This window comes from Apteryx mantelli, chromosome 8, assembly GCF_036417845.1.
Source record: "Apteryx mantelli isolate bAptMan1 chromosome 8, bAptMan1.hap1, whole genome shotgun sequence".
Lineage (NCBI taxonomy): Eukaryota > Metazoa > Chordata > Aves > Apterygiformes > Apterygidae > Apteryx > Apteryx mantelli.
Genome location: NC_089985.1, coordinates 8,179,101 through 8,203,391, shown reverse-complemented (window position 1 = coordinate 8,203,391; position 24,291 = coordinate 8,179,101). Strand labels below are relative to the sequence as shown.

At 46.3% G+C, this 24,291-nt stretch overlaps 1 protein-coding gene across 1 annotated transcript in view; it reads left to right on the top strand.

The window, feature by feature from the left end:
• HMCN1 (hemicentin 1) overlaps positions 1 to 5,471 on the top strand; it is a 187,794-nt gene extending 182,323 nt beyond the window's left edge. The window contains exons 105-107 of the mRNA XM_067300619.1: positions 2,005 to 2,124; positions 2,797 to 2,923; positions 4,064 to 5,471. Of these exons, the coding sequence (XP_067156720.1) occupies positions 2,005 to 2,124; positions 2,797 to 2,923; positions 4,064 to 4,430 (614 nt within the window). The 3' untranslated portion in view covers positions 4,431 to 5,471. The remainder of the gene's footprint in view (positions 1 to 2,004; positions 2,125 to 2,796; positions 2,924 to 4,063) is intronic.
• Positions 5,472 to 24,291: the final 18,820 nt, after the last annotated feature.

The window sequence follows — 24,291 nt, the reverse complement described above, 5'->3', positions numbered from 1 at the left end:
GAGGGTTTTTCAATGAAAAACTATTTTCACAAGTACTGAAAATATACTTCAGCTCCTTGTGAAATCAAAAGGAGCAGTAGCCTCTACTGTTCATTGACGGATTTGCACTAAACGTGAAGAAGCTAACGAGTTTAAAAAACTCGATAAAAAAAGATAAAACTTTCAGGTCTTTATCATGAGGCAATTGCTAGTGGCAATGGTTACAGACTGCCAGCTCTAAAACTGCTGCTTTAGAGCCCGAAACGGGAGCACAAGCACAGCCTGCCTTGAGCCCGCTTCATTCCCCCGCCACGGAGAGCCGCAGCGGCTTGGGGAGCCGAAGGGGGCACCGCTGCCTTGCAGCCAGGGCTCCCGTCGGCCTTCCGAAAGCAGCAGCACAGGTGACATTTTGCACAGCAGAAAGATGGGGGTATCAAAAACAAGTTCATCTTCTTGAAAGGTGCCCCTTTGAAGCCAGATTTTGCCATCTTAACTCACAGTTTGAGTATTTCAGAAAAAAGTATCACTTGGTGAAGTTGCTTTGCGATAATACCATTCGGTTCAAGACTGAAGGTACCACTGGCTCGGTCTTGCTAGAACTTTCCTCAGTGCATTTAACAACAAACATAGCTGTTCATGATGCTTTAGAAAACGTGCCTAAAATTAACTTCTTTGCCAAGCACACATCAGAGAAGGAGCAACATTCCCCCAGGATAAATACAGTGATCTGCAACTAGATTCTAACAGCCATAGTTATTGCTAATAATGGTTATAATATATAATGTTGAAAATACAAATATACTCGTGTTAATAAGTTATAGCTAGGCAGACATTAAACTAACCTTGTATTTACGTTACAATGACAATTCAGTGGTCTTATAAGTACAGTTCGTTATGGCTATAGCATTTAATCAAATGACATAGGAACATAGTTACCGCTGATGGAAGGATTAAACTAAAACTATGAGCCTTACCCCAGCTTTCAGTCTGAGTTAGTTAATATTCTTATATGCCTATTTCATTGGAAGAACATCTCGATTTTAAAATTACTCTTTAGTATAAAAGCACGTACAAATGATGTTTCTCTTTTTAAGAGGGTTCTTCCAACAGACAACCATCAGGATTGGATAACAAAGCACACCCTAAATTTCTGCAGTCATGTCTGTCTGTCTCATTTCTTGTTTGTATTATCTGACACCATCTGTGTGAGTCAGACAGAGAGGGGATGCAAAGACCTTTCATCATTCAGGTCTTAATTCACATACCTGACACTAACTTGAGTACGGGCTCTATTACGCTCCTGAAGCGCGCAGACGTTTCAAAGGGAATTATAATGATATCTGGTCTTTGGCTAAATGTCTTTAGTCTACTTTGACAATATTAAATAATTGGTCTGGTACTGCTGTGTTTCAGAGGCAGATTTTAAAAGTTAAGAGCATTTTTTGATAATCTCTCGAATTACTGAGCTTAATTCATTCCCGTGGCATGAGAAAAATTAGTTTGGAAGGAAAAGAGTTTTACCTGAGAAGGGATTAACTGTAAGAACAACTCTTCCAGGTCAAGGCTCCCTCTGAAGAGATAATCTAGGCATTTCTTAAATATATTGTCTAAAACCTTATTTTGAGGAAGCTTGCCTTCAGGGCAAGGCTATTTGTGTAGCCTTTGTAGATTTGTATAGATTGCTTGTGCCTCTTCCTTCCCAGACCTCTATATATTACAGCCCTGGTCTGTCCAGCTAGAATATATATTGTGGCTGCTATCAAAAGAGGTGAGGATCCCCTCAAAGCTGGGTTTAGTTATTAAAAACAAAATTATAAGGAATGCACCAGGTAAGTTGTGAAAGGATTTGCTAGCCTTTTGCGTTCAACCCCATCAGAAAACAAGATCTCCATAACTCCTACCACCTCTGTCCATACACTTTTATATAAGTGGCAAGGAGGGAAGTTTTTTGGGTTCAAAACACTAGATTTAGTACTAGGTTTAAGTAATCCTGATGTTCATGTTTCTCGTGTTTCTATTCCCCAGATATTGATGAATGTGAAAACAGAGATACCTGTCAGCATGAATGCAGAAACACTCTAGGAAGTTACCAGTGTACTTGTCCGTCTGGTTATCGTCTTATGCCCAACGGCAAAACCTGTCAAGGTACAGAAATCTTGTTGAATGCTCGGAAATACATTTATGAATAAATAAGATAAAGTCATATTCCATGCATATATAAGCCACCTCTTTGAATCTGCTTTATGAGATACAGACATTCAAAATTTCAATTTTCAAAAGTTTTAATATTTCAGAGTTTGATTTAGCACTTTTTAAAACTACCAGCAAATCAGACAACTGCAACTTCTTATTTTTTGAAGTGTCCTCATGTGACCTAATATTTTTATATATATATCTAACTCCAAGCATGGCCTTTTACTGCAAGTAAATAGTAGCTCTAGGGCCAATATAATCCTTAACCTGCCTTGTCAAAAAAGGTACTGTCAGATTTACTGATCCACAAAACCAATTTCAACTAATTAGTCTCAACTGGCAAGACGGTTGTGGTTTATGTTGCTGCCCAGGTTGCATCCTGGGTGTAAGGCAGCTGGCACAATAGGCCTCCTACAAGATAATAAAATTCCGATGATAATAAACGCATGGTATTGGAACTAGTAGCTCCACTGCCTGAAATAGGAAGACAAGATTCTGGAAAATCATTTGTGTGTAGAGGTATGTACTACAGTGTGACCAGACTTTATGGATTCAGCTAATGTTTAACTCCGTCAAATTCATCTCAGTAGCAGCACCTGCTTATTTCCGTATCTTTACATTCAGATATTGATGAGTGCCTTGAACAGAATATCCACTGTGGATCAAATCAGATGTGTTTCAACACGAGAGGAAGCTACCAGTGCATAGACACACCTTGTCCACCAAACTACCGGCGAGACCCTCTTTCTGGGTACGTTTTATTTTCAACCCTTTGGGGGTCTTGTTTTTCCCCCAACTTCAGGTTCTTAATCCGTGTTCTTCAGAAGAAACTTTATCTGAGTTTGACTGACGTCAATAATTTGGTCACACTGGCAAAAGGTAATGCATTAAAGCTCAGTATTATTGTTGGTTTATAGACGAGCAGTACTACGTGTTCCCTGAGCACCAGGGCTAGAAAGCAGTGGGCCCAGACAGGCTAACTGGCCGTCAGGACCACGCAGAAGTACACTGTTAGTTAGAATGGAAAAAGCAAGCAAACATCCCCTTCCTGAATGAACCCAGGCGGGCAGCTCAGGTGATTCCTTCTGCTGATTCAGAATCATTCACTTACCATTTGTGGGGCTGCTTTTGCATCCAAGTTCTCTGATTTACTTCTCTGAAGGCCCAGCTTGCCATCACTTTGAAAGCATTTAAAATACAATTTTTAGTCATGAAAATAACACAACGGTTCACAGTAAGTTTTGTTTTTCAGATTACTCAAGTTTTTCCTTGTTCTGGAAAAAAACCCTTAATTTCATTTAATCTTTTAATGTATCCAGGTAAACAGCTCATTTCATAGCAGAGTCCATCTTTTGTGATCAGTCTGAACTGGAATGACATTTAACTTGAAATGTTAATTTTTGCTGGTCTCTATTACCAATGAGCAGCAAAGCTAACAGAGACAACGTATTTTGACTTTTGATTAATGGAAGTAAAATTTCCCTGCCTTTTTTTATTCCTAGTTCTTTACTTCGTGGTCTAACACACACACAACATCAAATGGAGCTGCCAATACATTTTAAACCAGTCTTGTCATCTCTAATATTTAAGAGCATGGTCATTAAAAATATGTACCACTGACTTCCATGACAAACATTGTATTCAATTTCTTTATATTACCTCTTGATGCTTTCTAATTTCCCCCTTTTGGGGTAAAAAATGGAACATTAAACTCAGCTGTAACTTTAAAGGAACAATGCACAAGGAATACATGAGCTTCTTTTTACAGGGAAATCTTAATTTGCACACAGCACCAGGATAAATGAGGGAAGAGTTTAGCCTTTAAGTCATATTCCAGTCCTGTACTGTAGCATGCCTTCTCCCTTGCTTAAAGCATTCTTTTTATTCCTAGGTTCTGCCTCAAAAACTGCCCGGCGAATGATCTGGAATGTGCCCTTAGCACCTACGCCTTGGAGTACAAACTCGTTTCCCTCCCCTTCGGCATAGCTGCCAATCAGGATTTAATCCGGCTGGTTGCCTACACTCAAGATCAAGTCATGCATCCTAGAACAACTTTCTTAATGGCAGACGAGGACCCGACAATCCCCTTTGCCCTCAGAGATGAGAACTTAAAAGGAGTCGTGTTCACGACCAGGCCGTTGCAGGAGCCGAAGACGTACCGCATGCGAGTCAGAGCCTTGTCCTACAGCGCTGATGGAAATATCGAGTATCAGACCACTTTCATTGTTTATATAGCTGTGTCAGCCTACCCCTATTAAACACCCGAACCACTCGACAGCACTCGCAGTATTTTAGCCACGTTCATAAGTGCCGGTGCGTATGACCCCCTTCAGATCGACTCTGCTGCCTGCTCGCCAGTTGTGAATCACGCAGCTTGGAAACGGTGCTACGCTCTTTGCTTTTTCCGCCCCCGAGACTGCCACTATATTGCCATTATTCCAATTCAAGAAAGAAAATCCATGGCTTTGAGGACCACTTGCTGTATTTATTACACTGGAGTAGTCGTTTTCCACAGTTTGTTCTGAAAACCGGCAGAACAAGTCAAAGTCTGAGCTGAAGTACTAGTAGTCAAAGCAGTAAGCAGGAGCAGCCTCGTTTAAAAGCAACTAAAGAAAAACCTAACCAGAAAAAATGGCCATTTTAAGTGGTCTGCATATTTTAAAGGTTGCTAGGTGTTTTACAGTTTTATATCTATTGATTTTTTTTTCTTACCAAATACGTGATAGAATTAGGGCTGAACATATACTGTGTCATGTGGTCAGAAAAAGAAATACCACTTTACTTAGCTCACAGATGAAATTAGTAAAGTTTGTTTTCAGCTAAAGAATCTAAAGTAGAAAATGGAATTGGTTCATCTGATTTCTCTGCGAGTTTAGGCATTGTTTAAAAGAAAAAACAATATGGCTACTTCTGCTTTATATGGCAGATATTTTATAATTTTTTTTTTGTTTTGTTTTGTTTTTACTCTGACATTCTGGTATAGCCATTTATTTAGCTCAAAACCATATCCATTTCAGTACTCCCAACCCAGTTTAAAATGTTTGGGGTTTTTCTTTTCTTTTGTTTTTTGCAAATTGAACATTTTTTCCAAAGATGTAGTAATTTCGGTTCAGTAATGTCAATACACTGTACACAAGTAATTTTGCCAAGATGTATTCTATTTTTATGAAAGTGTATATATGTTTTTTTCCTATGTGTATTTTCTATGCAATATCTTAAGTGTTTTACAATTAAGTTTTCATAAAAGGTCAGTGTCAATACATAGAAAATAATCAAAATAAAGGTTCTCATTGTCTTTTTGAGATTGCCACAAGATTTATCATTAAAAAAAATTCTTTCCCACATGCAGGACACTTACCTTTAGTTCCGGTCTAGAACGTGGCAGGTCGCCTGGCCACCAAACTGATGATCCTCGTGCAAAGATGAAGCAAAGTCTCCAGCTTCCTGAGCTGTTGGCTTTCCCCTTCCTTTAGTTTTCAAAGAAAGGAAAGAAAGGGCAGGGGAGAATATTGCACTTACTCTTGTTTTATCTAGACTTCACACACCAGGAAATATTTTATTTCCTCTGAGCAAACAGATTTTGCAAAGAGTTAAATTTTTGTTGCATGTAAAGGTCGCGTTTATTCATAGCTATACCTATTGCCAAACGTGAACGATGCTTCTATAATTCCCATGCATTAGGAAAAAAACAACAAAAAACCACCACCACCACCACCACCACCAGAAAGGCATTAGCAGTTGCAGCCCCTGGGAATAACCAGTTTTCACTGTTAACGGTTTGCGGAGTTTTCAGTCGGAGCGAGAAGCGGAGCCCCCGGCACCCCTCCACGGGGAGCTGCGCTACAGCCTCACGTTTCTGTGTTGCCACATCGGGATGCACGGAAGGGGCCAGCAATAACTCATTAACTCACTAATACCCAGCGGCCTTCCCCTGTCTTCTCTCTGCCTGCCTGCAACTTAACGCAGTAAGAGATCATCACTGTTAGAAGTAGCCGTTTGGCACCAGCGCCAGGTGGCTCCGCACTGGAATTCCGACTCCATCCCTAAGGAAAGTCCTGCCGGTTTCCCTCTAGCTTTACGTTTTCTTTAATAATTTCCATCACCACAAGTGAGACAGTCTGGGCAAACAAGGATAATTTAAAGCATTTTTGTTCTTCGCATAAATGGTACAGTGAGAGGCTTCAGACAAAACGGATTTGTTTGTTTTTTGGAAACCTAACACTAAACAAACAGCAATTCAGGAAGGGGGGGGGAGACACATGGTGGGAAGAGAAATGACAGTAAGAGATAACAAGCACAGGTAGCTAGCTCAAATATTTTTTTAAGGGCTAATACAGTGAAACTGGTAGCCCAGATGGAGTGTCCTTCCCCAGTGAGGCAGGAAGAAACTGTTTCTGTTGTGATGTTTCTTGAAGGAAAAAGGAAAACAAACAAACAAAAAACAAACTAACAAATGGAAATAAAGGCATTCAAAAGCTGTAAGGCAAGTTTACTATTTCTTTAAGGATTAGGCACTTACCAGATGGAAGTCTCTTAAACATTTGACATCTTCTTCTATGTCTCAAGTTTCCAGTTTTGCTGTAAGAAAAAAAACAAAAAACCCCACTCACCTTAGACTTACTCTCTGAACAAATAAATAGCACTAATGCAGGTCTACCCCCCCCAAAAAAAAACCCACACCTATCATCTGGCCCTCTTCCTAACCTGTTGAAGAGTCTGCTGTTCTTATTAAATGGATTATAAACCTCTTTCTTATTGAAAGGTGAGAGGCAAATTAGTTTGTGGGGATGTATATACAAACATAAAACTGTTTCAGGATAAGTCTTTATGTTAAAAGCCTTCTGAGAAGTAAATGTTCCACTGTATTTATTATTACTTTAGCAAAAAAAACCCTCTCCTTGCAATTTTATTTTTCGCATGAGGAAGCCCGCCCGGGCTGCAGCTGTAGGCCTGCGCCTGCCGGGCGTTTCGTCCCCTCTCATCGGTCAGGCAGGCTGCAGCAGTAGTCGCAAGATTGAGCCGTATCATTTAAGAGACGGCCCCCAAAAGCCCCCCGTCCAGAGCAAGGCCCGTACCAAAAGCCAGTGCAGGTGCAAAGCAGGGTAGCCAACAGGCAAACCGCTGATTTTGTGTAACTCCCCTTGCACGCGTGCACCAGCCCAGCACTGGGAGAGTTGTTGCCCCCCCCCCCCCCAAAAAAAAAGAAACCCTGCAGCTACCAGCAGCTCCCCCAAGAGGGGCCAAGAACACAGGTGCTTCTGCAGGGATTTTGCAGGCAGGAGGATTAGCTTGTTCTAGGGAGTTTGAACACCTGCTTGTTTCCCTCTTATCAGCCCATATTCATCAGCAGATATTCTCGTTCTCTATATATAGCGCTAAGGCTAACCGGGATGGGCACAGAAAGCAATACCAGCTTGTCTGGAGGGAACCTCCCCCCCCCCCCCCCAATATATTTGCAGCAGTGCTGACCGAACGGCTGGCAGCATGCTGGCCTTAATAAGCATAAGGTATTTTTAACCAAGGAATGCATCAAGGAATGATGGAAATGAATTACTTCCTAGCGACACGTTCCTCTCCATACACCGGCAGGAATGGAGCTGGCCCAGGCACCTTCTCGCTTGCGGTCAGCGTTGCTGCTGCATACCAGGGCAAAGAGCAGCGCCAGGAGGGCCGAGGCGTTACAGGGAGTGATGAAAGGAAGCAAGCAAAGCATCAGGCACGCTGTTAAAAAAACAGTTAAACTGTAGAAACACTCTCAGAGAAAGAAAGAGCAAAAGCCCCTTCATTAATTTCTGGCTATTTAATCGCATGGCACACCACCCTTCCTAGCATGCTAATAAGGAACATCATTAAGGTATGTGGTATACAGCAGAATCTAATATTTGTAATTTAAAAAGGAAAAAAAAAAAAAAAAAAAAAACCACACCACCCACAACACCACATCATAGTGAAGTGTTCAGCCCTTCTTTGTAAAAAGAAAATTCTCCATCCTTTACCTGCACGTAGCTGGTTGCTACTGCTCGTCCCAGCTGCAATGATTGGCAACAGCTTTATTGCTCTAGGTAAAATATGAGGACAGTTAGTTACGGTGCGTAGTTAATATTTGCTCTGTCACTAGTGGTTACATCCAGAATGACGAAAAAGCACTAAAGGACCTAAAGAAAACCCTCCTAGAAACAAAAAAAAGATCCCCAGCCCCCGGAGGTCCTGGTAAAAGCCCTTCTCTTGGAGCATTTCGGAGGCACTCTGGATAAACAGTTAACACCTCAGTGCTGCTGGGTGGCCCTGTGCTACCTCACGTTATAGCAGCCCATTCCCTTGGTCACTTGATCCCCGGGGGCCGAAAAGTAGCGTTTTCTCCAAACCCTATTCCTGAAAAACCACCCTGTGACCCTGGCTACACACTCCAGCCCTGAACCTTATTTATTCTAGGGTACGAACAATACGGCATTTAACTAACTAACTACAGTACCAAGACAAAACGTGCCCCACCTTTCTCGAGGAGAGGCTGCGAGTTTGTTTTACGCGTTGAGGAGATGATTATTTCACAGATGCTGGCAGTTAAGGTGGGACATCATCCTGTGGCTTTTCAGGCCGCCGGTGCGCAGCCGCTCGTGCGAGTCTCCCTGCAGCCAACCCCCAGAAGAGGTCCACCCGTCCGAACACGGACCGGACACGCAGCCAACTTCCGGAAGAGGTCCACCCATCCGAACACAGACCGGACACACAGCCAACCTCCGGAAGAGGTCCACCCGTCCGAACACAGACCGGACGCGCAGCCAACTTCCGGAAGAGGTCCACCCGTCCGAACACGGACCGGACACGCAGCCAACTTCCGGAAGAGGTCCACCCGTCCGAACACAGACCGGACACACAGCCAACCTCTGGAAGAGGTCCACCCGTCCGAACACAGACCGGACGCGCAGCCAACCTCCGGAAGAGGTCCACCCGTCCGAACACAGACCGGACGCGCAGCCAACTTCCGGAAGAGGTCCACCCGTCCGAACACAGACCGGACGCGCAGCCAACTTCCGGAAGAGGTCCACCCGTCCGAACACGGACCGGACGCGCAGCCAACTTCCGGAAGAGGTCCACCCGTCCGAACACGGACCGGACGCGCAGCCAACCTCCGGAAGAGGTCCACCCGTCCGAACACAGACCGGACACACAGCCAACCTCCGGAAGAGGTCCACCCGTCCGAACACGGACCGGACGCGCAGCCAACCTCCGGAAGAGGTCCACCCGTCCGAACACAGACCGGACACACAGCCAACCTCCGGAAGAGGTCCACCCGTCCGAACACAGACCGGACACACAGCCAACCTCCGGAAGAGGTCCACCCGTCCGAACACAGACCGGACACACAGCCAACCTCCGGAAGAGGTCCACCCGTCCGAACACGGACCGGACGCGCAGCCAACCTCCGGAAGAGGTCCACCCGTCCGAACACAGACCGGACACACAGCCAACCTCCGGAAGAGGTCCACCCGTCCGAACACAGACCGGACACACAGCCAACCTCCGGAAGAGGTCCACCCGTCCGAACACAGACCGGACGCGCAGCCAACTTCCGGAAGAGGTCCACCCGTCCAAACACGGACCGGACGCGCAGCCAACCTCCGGAAGAGGTCCACCCATCTGAACACAGACCGGACACACAGCCAACCTCCGGAAGAGGTCCACCCGTCCGAACACAGACCGGACGCGTGGCCAACCTCCGGAAGAGGTCTGCCCGTCCGAACATGGACCAGACGCGCAGCCAACCTCCGGAAGAGGTCTGCCCATCCGAACACAGACCAGACATCAGCCAACCTCCGGAAGAGGTCCATCCGTCCGAACACGGACCGGACGCGTGGCCAACCTCCGGAAGAGGTCCGACCGTCCGAACACGGACCAGACATCATCCAACCTCCGGAAGAGGTCCACCCGTCCGAACACGGACCGGCCGCGCAGCCAACCTCCAGAAGAGGTCCGCCCGTCCAAAGACGGACCAGACATCAGCCAACCTCCGGAAGAGGTCCGCCCGTCCGAACACAGACCGGACATCAGCCACCTGCTCTCCACAGTCCTGCACGAGACCTCCCAGCTGCCTTGGGCAGCCCAGGAAAATGCTCTGCTAAACTTGAGCTTCTGTTAGGACACCGCTTGCCCCGTTCTCCTCCCACAAACTATCCTCACTCATAAAAACCTCAATGAAACTAGACGCGCGGAAAGGATTGCAGGGGTGAAAACGAGGCCAGTCGCCAGAGAGAGGATGGTAAGGCTACAAGCAGCACCACTGGTTGCACTGGAGGCTTTCAGCGAACTGCAAACTAGTAAGGTGTCCCAAGTCGCACCTTCTGCAGGGATCCAGCTCGCCAGTCCTTGAGACGGGAAACTGGCTGAGGTTTGTTTTTTCTGTTTTGGGGTGGGTTTTTTTGTACACTGGATGAGCTTAAAAGCTATTAAATGCATACAAAATGAATCACGGCAGAATACAAACCCATGGGGATTAAAATGAAGGAAGCGTCTGACGAGAATGACGGTAGGAGAAGACGGAAGGAACGGCGCTTGGAAGATAAGCGCCCACTTACCAAGCGGGAGCCAGATGGTCGGTGCTAAACTAAACGGCAGGATAATGAGTAAAGCGATAGTCACCGTTCTCGGAGCAGTGAGGCAACGACTCCGGGGGAGCGAGTCGGAGATCTGGTGTCCTTTGACTTCAGAAGCATTTTTGGTTCTGGCAGCTGAAATCCAAGACTGCTGCCAACAAAAACGTTGCACATTTATGACCTTTGCAAGACGCCAATTAGCTTATGAGGCTGGAATCTACCCACCCGCCCCCCAGCGCCACGCGGCCGGAGGACAGGACACGCAGCCCTGCGCGAGGCGGTGCGTGTCCCCAGCGCCGCGTCGGCTGCGGTCAACGCCGAGGCAGAAGGACGCAAAAAGGTTAACTTACCTTTTAACGCACCAGCGCCTGCTGCTGCGAAACACCGGCGCGTAGAAGAGTTGGGGCTGCCGTACAAGCCCCCTGCGGAAAAACCCGTATTAACGGGGGCAGATGTCTGGGCTTCAGCCTGCGCATCAGATGTGGTTTCGATACAGGCCACACAGATTCAGTGCAACACCAGCTATATATCATTTGTAATTATTCAGCATCGCGTTGAAAAATCAAGCGCTGAAGTCAGGAAATTTAAAGTGCTTTCTACACCCACATTCATTAACGCGCTAAAGCCTGAACGTCTAGCGACTTGCCCAAGCCCAGCCGTATTTCTTGCTGGGAGATCCAAGACGGTTCCCACTGCTGCGCAGACAGCAGCGGTCCAGCAGCTCAGGTTGTCCGGAGCTGCTGCTACCTGACACCCCCAGCAAATTGCCATATTTCTCCTGTCTTTCTCTGGACAAACTTTGAGGCAAAAGGAGGAAACCCAAGCGCAGGGTAGCTCTGGGCGCGAGCTGGAGAGGAAAGGCGATGCTGAAGAAATTCAGCAGACAACCAGAACTAGAAGGAGCTGTTAGGCACCATGAGGCCAGCGGCACGGCACCAGCCGCCTTAGCGTTCAAGCACCACTTATCCAGCCATGCCCTGCGAATACTGTTCAGTGCAGTCCTAACTGGCAAGCGGATTTTTATAAACGCATTTGCAGGTCTGGACCGATCTAACACAAAACTCCAAGCACTTCTCAGATCACCGAGTTCAGCTCTTCAGCATCTCCAGCGTGCGAGTGGTGCCAGGCAGCACGCGCGGCTCCTTCTTCTCCTGATTTGATGTATTTAACGTTAGAAAGGCAACAGAAAACAAAGAATACCTGCTTACGCCTAAAGGCACACTGATGAAGAGAAATGTTCCCTAATCTTTTACAGAAACACACTTCCACGTGATAAGAAAACTAGAGCAGCTTTCGCTGAAGCGCCTCGTAACAGGTATCTCCGAATTGAGGCATTCCGAGGTCAGCTCTCGGCACCTCTGGGAGAGCAGGGGGTTGCTGGCACACAGGACGCATTCGCGGGAGCGGGCTGAGAAGAAACTGGGCGTCCAGAATGAATGAAGTTTAATACCCACGGAAAGCCATTACTTTTAATACTGGGTTATTCCCCTGCACAAAATCTCAGAAACAGCTGCGGCAATGCAACTCCGCATTGCCAACGAAAATATTGGCAGTGCGCAAAGCAGGCTACACGCAAAAAGCAACTGCATTAAAAAAGGAAAAATTAAAAGGAGACTACTTGAATTACTTCAGCGAGGGAGTAAAAAGAATCCAGTTGCTAAAATCTATCTTGTTTTCTCATCTGAATTTGTCCCAAACACTTAGGAGAGATTTTGCATACATTTTCCTTTCACTGGCTGGAGGAGCAGAGTTACTTGCACCTAAAGTGAAAAAGATGCATAAAACGTTTGAGACACAGAGGCTATCTATCTGCAGGGTAAGCGAACATGACTGATGGCAGCCACCATTGCTCCCCATCTTGTATTTCTCTGTACCAAACAGTTGTGCTTACAACAGAGACGACAGGGTTTTTTTTTTTTAAATATAAATTGATAGCAGTCTCACAAGAAGGCCAAAGATGCCACCCCACTGCCCCCCAAAACAAAGCACAGTTGAATGCTTGGCAGTACACTTATGAAAATAAGAACATCTTTAGTTCAAACTTCCCTCCGCAAGTTTGCTGATGATACAGAACGGGGAGGAGCGGCTGATGCGCCAGAGGGCTGTGCTGCCACTCAGAGGGACCTGGGCAGGCTGGAGAGGTGGGCGGAGAGGAACCTCATGAAGTTCAGCAAAGGCAAGTGCAGGGTCCTGCACCTGGGGAGGAATAACCCCATGCACCAGGACAGGCTGGGGGCTGAGCTGCTGGAGAGCAGCTCTGCAGAGAAGGACCTGGGGGTCCACAAGTTGACCGTGAGGCAGCAATGTGCCCTTGCGGCCAAGAAGGCCAACGGTATCCTGGGGCGCGTTAGGCAGATCGTTGCCAGCAGGTCAACGGAGCTGATCCTCCCCCTCCGCTCAGCCCTGGTGAGGCCACATCTGGAGTGCTGTGTCCAGTGCTGGGCTCCCCAGTACAAGAAAGACATGGAGCTACCGGAGCAAGTCCAGCAAAGGGCTACAAAGATGATTAAGAGACTGGAGCATCTGTCATATGAGGAAGGGCTGAGAGAGCTGGGACTGTTCAGCCTGGAGAAGAGCATGCTCCGGGGGGATCTTACCCACGTGCATAACTACCTGAGGGGATGGTGAGAAGACGACAGAGCCAGACTCATCTCAGTGGTATCCAGTGAAAGGACGAGAGGCAACGGGTACAAACTGAAACACAGGAAATTCCATTTAAACATTAGAAAAAAAATGTTGTACTCTAAGGGCGACCAAACGCAGGAACAGGCTTCCCAGCGAGGGGGTGGAAGCACCGTCCTTGGAGATACGCGAGACCCAACCAGACACAGTCCTGAGCAGCTGCTCCGAGCAGGGGGCTTGGACAAGACGATCTCCAGAGGCGCCTTCCAGCCCCGGTGACTCCGTGAAACACACGGCTGTCCTTGGAAGTCAGGTCAGATGTGCGGGTAAGGTTTCTCCCCGGACCCCACGCAACCAGAGGTGTTACCCAAGCGACACGGACACTGGAACAGGGCTGACGCCCGGGACGCTGGCTTGTGGTTTGGGTAAGGTGGTTTATAACCGCATAAACTATCATTCTAGGCCAGCATGCAGCAGCTCCTCAAATATTGCAGTGAGATACCCAGGAATTTAAAGCTGAAGTTCATATAGCTGATGGCTTGATTGGTAGGGAAGGAGGAGAGGAGAATCTGGTGGTAAAAGATAGCCTAATAAAGATAACGTTAATTTTTGAGTTGAGGGAATGTCTAGGGTAAAATGTGGACAGGAAGCACAAAATCGGCATAGCAAACACAGCGCTTGCATTAGAGAAGAGATCTTTCCTGAGATGGGGAGGGCTAACATACAGAAGTGAGGACAACTGCTGCTGCTCCTAAGCTTAACAAAGTGGCTTGAAATCTAGCGAGATGCCACTGATGTTCTCATTAATAAACTTCTCATCCCAGCCGAAGTTACAGACTAGTTTACTAAAGATCAAGAGAAGACATCCTGCATACAGTCTCTCTCAAGCAAGATTTTTAATACCTGTATGCTTCCTAGGAAATTGCACACCAAATCCGATGCAAAGATTCCGGTTTTAGGCTACCTTTGCTGAACACGAAAAGGACCAAGACCAGCACACCTCCCAGCCTCTCAAGGCCTTAGAGGAAAGCAGGCAGCATCACACAAGATGTAGTCCGGCCCTTCTTTGGCCTGGATCGCAGAAAGTTTCCCAAGGAAACCGCTTGTGCGGAATACCTGAGAGGAAGAAAGAAATCTGGACGAGGCAGATACGCTCCAGCCCATAACTAAAGCAAGGCCAAACTCCCTTGCTGCAGAAAAGTGTGGGACGGGCTCTGGCAAACACTTAAATAAAGCCATATATGAAAACTTAAAACAAAAACCAACAACAACAAACCTCATTTTGGTTCCATAACTTCAGAGGAAAAAAACCCAGGGCCCTTAAAGAAAAGAACTTAATAAAAAGGGATCTGTTTAGTACTGTCTCTAGTAAATACAGTGGTGCATAAAATAGAGTTAAGTTTCAAGAAAACTCAGTTACCTTCTCAAATAGCTTTCCCAGCGATCGGGCACAGGTTTTTGGTGTGGGGGCCTCCATCTTCTGATACTGCAGCTCTAAAAAGTGAGGCTGGAAGAGCTGTGAGAATAACGAATTCCCAAATCCCACAGAAACAATGGAATTGCCCTAGCTCTTCGCTGAACGCGGGCTCACGACAGGACCTCTCCAGGCCTCCTTTGTGTGAGTGGAGGACATGGAGAAAAAATACCGTGAGAAAACAACATTAAAAACACACGGTGAAGGGACTACGGGAGCCTTGGTGATAAACCGAAGGTGGCAAGACCTTCCTGTACTTGCAGAGTACCATTTCTGCACAACTGTCCTGGCATTTCACCATCTGTGGGCAAATATTAAATGCGAGAGAGCTTACGAGCAGTAGCCGGGCTGAAGGAAAGAGGTTTGGACCCGCGAGGAAGCCGTCACCTCCTGATCGCCCTTCTGCTAAAGCAGCAGCACTTTGCGTACAAACCTTGCGAATAACTCTGATGATTACATCAAATTCATTAATCCTTCGTCATCCTCTTCTGCTAACAGAAACAGCTCACAAATCTTCAAGTATTTACCAGCCACAGGGGCCAGCTTTGCTGCGCTTGGGCTCTTCTGGGGACGAGCGCAGTTGCGGTTTGCTCCCTGGTGCCTCTGCAACCATCTCGGCGACGTGGAGGCCGACGGAGAACCTCAAACTGGGTGTAACCCGGCACAGCGCTTGCCAAGATGTTACTGCCCGCACTTCACAGCTCATGTTGTTTTGGAAAGTTTCCGGAGGCTTAAGTTACGTTGCCCTTTAATAGATGAGGCTGCGGCACAGTAGTGTTTCGTGTTCACCCCCCGAAGGTCGCACAGGTAGGTGAAACCATGGTACCTTCACCATGTTTCTCTATAGCTTTGCTACAGACAGCGAAAAGGCACCAGTGGTCACCAGAGAGGCACGTAAGAGGAAAGCCGGCAGCAACCTTTCCAGAAAAGGTCCAGCTTCCTTCAAACTTGAGACCTCATCTAATCAAAATACATCTTAAGCATGTAAGCAGCTCTCACTGGATACTAGGAACAACAGCAAGATCAGCTTTAAGTTTTACTTGAACTAACGTAAAATGCATTTGCCTGATAGACATTACATTTGAAAACGATAAATAGAACAAAAAGGTAGAATAGTAGAATATAGTAGAATAGTAGAATACTATTAGAATAGTAGAATACATAGTAGAATCAGTTACCACTGCATTAAAAAAAAAAAAAAAAAAAAGCAAGCATCTGGAGAGCAGCTAGTCAAAATACTCTATTTTGCCGAGAACCAGCTACTTGGAAGTAGTTGTTATCGGAGCAGCCAGGCTCAGCAGTGAAGTTGAGCCCTTGCAAAACTAATCATTGTTCATTTATAGAGCCCTATTAATTACCTAAATAAAATCACATAGTCCTGTCACCCTCCCTCCTTGGGTGCCAGAATGCTTTAAAATAATTAATGAAAAAGAAAATCATCACTGGCTCTCCAGCCTGAAATTTTAATCTAAACCAGCCATGCTAAAATCTGAGACGTTTTCGGATCCAAAGACATTTTAGTCTGAATTACACCAAAGTCAGAGCTTTTCGTATGCATCGTTGTGATGACGCAGGGCCACATCCGTTCACCCATGAAAATCTGCCTCGACCATCGGAGCACGAGCGCGGCCGTGTCCTGCCTGAGCATCCCAGCTCTCAGGCTCTCGCTCAACAGCAGCAGCAGCCTTTTCTCTGACTGCAGCGAACATCTCCCTCCACTCCCGCTCGTCCCGACTGCTGCTCCGAAGACCTTCGGCTAAGCCGCTTGCCCTTTGCTTTCGAGCCCTCCCGCAGAGCGCCTTGCTGGGCCTTCAGAGATGCTCGTCCCCCCGCTCAAGTCGCCCTTCGCGCTTGGCAGAAGCTCCCCTTGCACACGGAGGCGCGTCACTCTGCTCCCCCGGGTCCTTCCCTGCAGCGCTCCTCTGCCGGGGCGTCTCTAGGGATCACAGCCAAGGAGGCAGTGAAATGCCCAAGGACAGCAGAGGAGACTAATGTCAAGAAAGAAATCATTCTTTCTCCAGTAAAAATTATCTAAAAGCTTGGCTTTGGAAGATATTAAACATCTCCCAGTATAATATCACATTGGCAAACAGTACTTTTAAAATTATTTTCCTTATGGGAGGGTTTTTTTTTTTTTTCCCAATTTTGCAAATTCTTTATATCCAAAATCTAGGTAAATTGAGTAGGTTTTTATGGACGTAGAACATACAAAAAGCGTGCACGCACAAAACGTTACGAGCTGCTCGGCAGTGTGCTCCTCAGGAAGGGGCTTCCTTCGGGTCGCGGTCTGAGGCACAAAATCGGGTGCCGATGTCCGCCCGCTAACGGCTACCCCAAAATCCGCGCGGCAGAGCAGCAGCAGCTCACAGAAGAGGGACGGATGGGGACTGTTGCCCCACAGCTCTCCACATTCAAATCAGAAAGGGCTGAAAAGGGCCGCAGATCGCATTCGATACATTATACTCTGGATTTACCAAACTGCTAAATCCTAACACGGAGCAGTTACGTATGGGGTCTGCGAGCACTCACGAACGTGACCGTACCTCCGCAGCACACGGAAGCGGTCCCCAACCAGAAGGCAGGACTGCAACCCCTATTCGCTGCAGCAATGGACAGGGTTAACTTCTATATCTTTGCTCTTTTGCTCTAAAGTTTCTGGCGAGAGCAGTTCAGAGCCGGTATCAGAAAGCTTTCGCAAGCCCAATAGCCATTAGCAGGCGTATCTGCATTTACAGGTTTGAGCCTGGCTCTGTTTTTTTCAGCCAAACACGGGAGGAACATGCATTTCAGTATTTGCAAGACCAGCAGAAATGAAATGAACTTTTTTTTCCCCTGTTTCTTGGATGCAGGCTTCTAATGGGGAGGGGGAAATATCATCCAGTACCAATAAACACAAGGGAGGCAAACCTGGATGACACATTTTGTGCTCTAGTTCACCAGGCCAGATTTCACCCCAAACCATCACCCTTTGCCTTATGCCCACAAACACCAAAAGGATTCGAGCTGTACAGCTGGAAGGTGGTAGGACTGAGGGTAGACACGATAACAGCCTGCAAGTACATAAGATGTTGTTGCAAAATAAAGGGGCTAATCCGTTTATCGTACCTTGCGCGGCAAGGACAACAAAGAACGGGAAGATGTAAATTAGAAAAAAAATAAGAAAACCACTCCCTCCCCATCCCTGTACTTCTTGAAGCACTGTAAGAAAAAGATTTGGGAGCAAGGACTGCGGTTTTAGGTTGGCAAATCATCACTGCTATCTCCTGAATTATCACAGCAAAGGAAAAGGATCTCTCCTCTTGCTAGATGTTCTCAGAAAACATTAATTCATATTTTTTATGAATTTATCATTAAATATGATGCAATGCAGAAAAACAAATATCAAAAAAGTCACATCTGCTGGCAGCAGCAGCATTGGTGTGACAGGTGAATTATCTACCACAATTTTCAATAGATAGATTTTTGTAAGTGAAGAAAATATTTGAATACATTCGCATGTTATGCCCTGGGACTTCTTCTAAGGTGCTTTGGTCTTATTTAAATTAATTTTACTTTGAAAAATGAGCAATAGTACTTGTAAATCAGAACATCTGGTAAAACCCTGCAATCTGCCAGAGCCTTGTGAAAGAGCAGCCCCTCCAAATAAACGCTATTTTCAGTGCTTATTAATATCACTCCAGACGTAATGATCAAATAAATGTAGAAAGCTTGAAAGGAAGGAAGTAACGTCATCGCCCCCAAATCATCACTAAGTATTGATATTTTCTGAAGTTCACGTATGAATCACAGCAGAGCTACTGTCCTGGCACAAGCCAGAGATCCCAATGGGTGTAACATACATGGTGTCCCTATCAAAAAAATAAAAGAAAAAAAGAAAGAGCGAGAGAGAACGGCAGTTATTTATCATGCTCTGCAGCAGTTTTCATTCTCCAAAAGACTATTCAGAGATTAACTGAGACAGCTAAGTCTGAAATGCATGAAATGTTAAACTCCTCTCATTAAAAAAAAAAAAAAAAAAAAAGCAAGGTTGGCGTGGGTTTCCAAAGAACATAACCTTATTTTATGGTTGGGCCAGTTTGAGTATTTCCTTTCATTTAATAGATACATGGAGGGACTAATGGCAAATATCCACATTTCCTCACTCTCCAACATTTAGTGCTGAGATTTTGGGAGGGGGGGGAGAGCTGGGAAAGGTGCATTTAAATTATCATGCATTATCCTCAAAAAGCTTTAACAGCAGCAGTATCAGCAATAACACATTCAACAAACATTTTCTCTGAAACTAAAAAAAAATGGGTGCGTACTGTGTTTAACAGCACAAATGAATATTCTGTAAGTCACATATGATTGAGAAAGCAGCAGATGTCACATGCCTTAGCATTTAGGACTACTGAAAATGCCCATGCTGTGCCCCGGTTTGCACAGGTTTTGCTTACTCTGATACTCATAAAAATCTGGGCTGCTACAATTTCGTAGTTGGAAAGAGAAAACCAATAAATCAAGCACGGATTTCACCGCAGTGGAAGAACATACTTCAGAGGAACAACCGAGGTTTTCCTCCCCCTGCCCCCAAAGAGTCTCGCGCGCTCGGGCGGCTGCGACCCTCCTCAGCAGAAAAGGCATTAAGGCAAAACACGAGTGCCACCGGCGTTTGAGCGCTCGAGCTGGGGAGCGGGGAGATGACTGCTGTCTCCCCATGCAATTAGGTAATGGCAAAGTTTCGCCGCCTGCCCAAATAAGCCTCCTCGACAGATGGCCCTGATACACGGCTTAGCAAATGGAAACGAGTCAGAGCCATTTATAGTGAAGTAACGTCTCCAGAACAAGTGCCACCGCTCTGCCGCCTCACAGTAACGCGCTTGCAAAATCCTAACAGCTCCGTGGCACAAACTCAACCTCACCGCTACCCTCAGCGAGAGGGAGCGCGGGGAGGTTACTGGGGAACGCCGGAGAGGGAGCGCTGGGCGACGGGGCGCCTTCTCCTCGCCGCCACGACGGCGTTTCGCCTCCTCCGAAAACACACCCAAAACTCGCGTTTCCCACCTCCTCCTATTTACGCCCCGTTTCGAACGGCTCGGCTTTCGGCCCTTTGGTTTAAACAGCTCTCTCCCCCGCAGCCCCCCAGGTCCTGCCCGCCCGGGGACGCTCACGCGCAGAAATCACAGCCCTTCTCTGCGCTATCAGCAAAGCAAAGCGGAGCAAACCCCCGTTATTTCACTCGTTATAGCAGCCCCTCTTTTTCAACAACTTGCGTGGGCAGCCAGAACCGATCGATCACAGTATTCTACATAAGACCACGCAATCCGGTTAATATTTCCCAATATAGTCGATTAACTTAAACTCCCTTCTCTACCTCCGTTTAATCCAGGGCCCTGAATTTCTGAAATGTGCCGGTCTAAATGTCGCCAGGAAACCTTGCCAACACGCCGCAACAACTGCAGAGTTTTATCTGGCCAAACAGTTAACGTCGGTGAGTAACGGGAGCCCTCGGGAGAGGAGCACCAGGGCGTTACCGTGAAGCAACGCGCAGTCATCGCCCGGAGCCACGGTCCTGGAACAGGACATTACAGGCGTAACGTCAGCCCCGACGCCGTGCCAAGCCTCGGCAGCCTTTGCTAATCCTGCAGACATCTCGCTCAGCCCCCGGAGGAGTCTCGCGCACAGAAACACACAGACCTATCCCTTGGCCGCTCCAGCCCTTCCCGTTTCCTCCGTGACTGTGAATTCCGGTCAGTCGCCGCCGTCCGCGCTTCGGCAGCGCGTCACCGACCCCGCGCTCCGCTGCTCCTCGCACCCGCGGCACCCGCAACCCAGCCCCGTGCCGTCAGCGCGACGCCGGCTGAGCCGCCCAGCGCCTCGGCCCGCCGCACCGAGGCGTGCGTCCGTGCGTCCGTCCATCTGTCCTCCCGGCGCCCCTCGGTCCTCGCTCGCCTCCTCCAGCGGCTCCTTCAGCTTCCTCCTCCCATTCCGCCTTCCCTGCCGCGCTGCTGCCGAACCTCTCGTTAGGGTACGAGCTTCAGCGCTTGCCTTAACTGGCCCAGTTTGCGAACGGGTCGAAACGGAAGCCAGCTGCCGACCCTGTACGCTCTGCCATCACCGCGTACTTCACGAATTTTGAGGGGAAGCAAAAGGGCTGGTCCCGTATCTGTTGTGCTGAGGAGAGCTGGAAAAGGTACGGAAGGAGGAAAAAACATGAAAAAAAAATCCACCTACAAACACGATAATCAGAGAGCAGTGCCAGGCCGTTCTTCATGTTTTCCTCATGAGAAAGACTGGAAAGAAACAACACAAAAAATTCAACATAGCCTCAAAGCAATATTCCGGATTTGCACATATTCTGAATCTGTTTTAGAAAGGGAAGCTACCCGCCTTTTGCAATAACTCCTGCAAATTTAGAAGCATTGGATTTCTTAAGGTTCTTTAGATACAAGGGGGAAAAAAGACTTGGAGCTTTCGTAGCAGTTTTACTGAGAGGTAATAGGTAGGAATACATTACCATGCCAATTATTATTCTAGGTGCATCTTTTACTGATGTAAATAACTCATTTAGGGAATTTTCTTACTTGGCTCCTCCCTGAGATCATTCAGGAATTACTTGTAGCGAGGTCCTACCTGAAATATTTATCATTACATTAACAAATTGCTGCAAATAACCAAGTTTCACTGTTTATTCTCCAGTTTGTGTAAATGTATTGCACATAATTTACACACTCTCTTTCAGTGCGCTTTTAGGGATAAGCATTTGAGCTTCATCAGAAGCTGAATAACATGCAATGTTTGTTCTGTCTTCCTTACGGGAAGCTCAGATTTGCGCTATGTTAATTTTTACAGGTTTGAACTTACACTGGTTCCTCACCGAGCTGCAGAATGCTTCACTTTGCTGCCAGCTGCACTGAAAATACACCAGCAGCCTCAGCTCCTTATTACGGTGTTTGATTTAGTTGCATGATCAGATAAGTCTTAGATCAAGTGAAAAGGACGGCACGCTAGAAGCTCAGCTGTGGAGCGATGCCTGTGCTCCGTGTCGTTCGTCCCTGGGCGACGATACATTGGCCCATTGCTCCGTTTTCCTACTCGTCTACCCAGACCGATAAAGAGAGTTCGAGCCACTGCACTGCTACTGTTTCGGGATAGTCATAATACACTTGCATTTCATGATCTGCTGCTTGGACATCATAAACTGGAAAAGCTATTGTATTCAATATTCTGATCTTTTTCAGAAATATAGCCCCTTAATTTATCCTATTCTCACTACGCTAGTATTTGGATATAGCATCAATTTAATGCATTAAAAGAAAGCATCAAACAGATTTAGGGCTTAAGCACCTATGCTTGACACGCTTTGCTCATAAAGCAATTTTTTCCTCAAGCCAGAGCTGCAAGTTTACCCTTCAACAGACTTAAGGGAGCTAAATAAGCTCTTCATGGGACTAGACAACAGCGTACACACCTGCACAAAAACATGGCGCAAACTTCTGCCTAAAGAGTTGGGAACAGTATTTCCTTATCTCTATGTGTAACTTAGATATTGCTATTTGGAATGTGTTTCATACTTTCACAGGAGAACAGACTTATTTATTTTAAGTACACTACTTTCACAGGAGCTCCTTCATTATCTGTAAAAGTTGTGTATCATCAGGCATTCTGAAATGTGTTCCCGAGAACAGGCAATAAATCCCATGCACCTGCTTGAGCTTGCCCGTTCCTCCACTGTTCCCAGCAATTCTTCCTGTTTCACCTAAAACTACTTTAGTCTAAAAGCTAAACTAGACCTTTAGAAGGAATTGCTGTTCTCCTGAAAAGGCTGGTGCATTTGGGGAGCACCCTTAACCGGAACGTGTGCTCTATTCTTAGGGACTCGATATGCCTACTCTTAGCATACACCAAGAGGAAGCATGAAAAAAGACAAATTCAAACATCAGCAGATCTGAATTCATACTGAGCTTGGTGTGAAAGGCTAGGGAAACCACTACTCTTCTCGACTCATTTTACTTTCACGGGATTCAGGACAACCAGGAACAGATTTCTTCCTGGTTCTCAAGAGACGACCATCGTAGCGTCCTCCTTTGGGCTGCTGTTCTTCGCGTTGCGCCCAGATACATCCCCGAGTTGGTTCCTACTGTTATTTCACATCATTATATAGTCAGTGATCTCATGCAGGAGTTGTTTTTGGCATCGTGTTGGATTAAAAATCCTTCCCGTAAAATCTGTTCGTCCATCCTGTTCGTTTCTCACGTTTCGGACTTAATAGTAGCAATATTTGGTTTGAATCATTTAGTGACGTACAGGCAGAGTAGTGGCTACAATTTAAGGTTGTCACTGTTTCAACACATACACCTACAGCTGATGCTCTAGATTTTCACTCCTCAGCAGAAGTGGAAAGAATGAAAAGAAAAAAAAAGAAAAAAAGAAAAAAAAAGCCCCAACACACCATTGCTGACGATTTCAGGAAAACCATGCTTTCAAGCAGCATAAGCATTATTTTGGTTATGCAGACTACTGGATTTAGTCTTTACGTATTTGTTTCTCAGGGATATCATCCATAACAAAGGATATATGATGTTTTCTTAGAAGAGTATTCTCATGTCAAGAAATATTCTTTACCAGCATCCCTAGGATTTTCTCTTATTTTCTGAAAACTAACTTTGGGCACGGGATGCTGACAATTCACTTAGCCTGATCTGTCTGGAATTTAACTGTCCTAAGGGTGGTGCGTTATTTGTCGTTTTAATCTTTGAACCAGTCGCTTTACTCACAAAAACATATGACTCATTCTGAGAAGTATAAAAGAAAACTGCCTGCCTGCAGTCCCATCCCTCCAGACACATCTTGCATGATGTACTAAAATTAGGTTGTCAGATGCACAGGGCGAGGGCTTTTTCTTGTTTGTTCTGAAAAGCACCTAGCATATTTTGAGTATTAGGAAAATAGATGGCCGCTTGGAGTGGCTGGTGGAGGAGAGCCCGCAGAAGAACATGCTAGCAGAGGAATAAGTGCCACAGATGAGATTTCTTTGGAAAAGCAGAAGCTTAGAAGGACGACATGCTACTACCCTTGCGCATCCTCTTGTAAGTCTCAGTTCCAAATGCACCTTCATCCTCGCTTCGGAGGCCCCCAAACCCATTTTAAGTTTGGGGGGAAAAAAGGAAAATCCTCCCCCACAGTCTACACCAGAAAGGGAATCACTGAATACCCTTCACAGCCTAGCTACGGAGCTAAGGATCATTTTCACATATTCTACAAGGACCATTTTCATATATTCTACAAGGCTGCCAGCGTTAGTGAGTACGGAAATATTTGCATCAGTACCTGCCAGTGCTTTTACTGTCTCTTTCCTCTTGCAGGGATCTGCTCTGTGGCTGTTAAGGCTACATGTTGGAATGGGTTTAGGATAAACACTGGGGAATATAAATATTAACAATATAAATCATA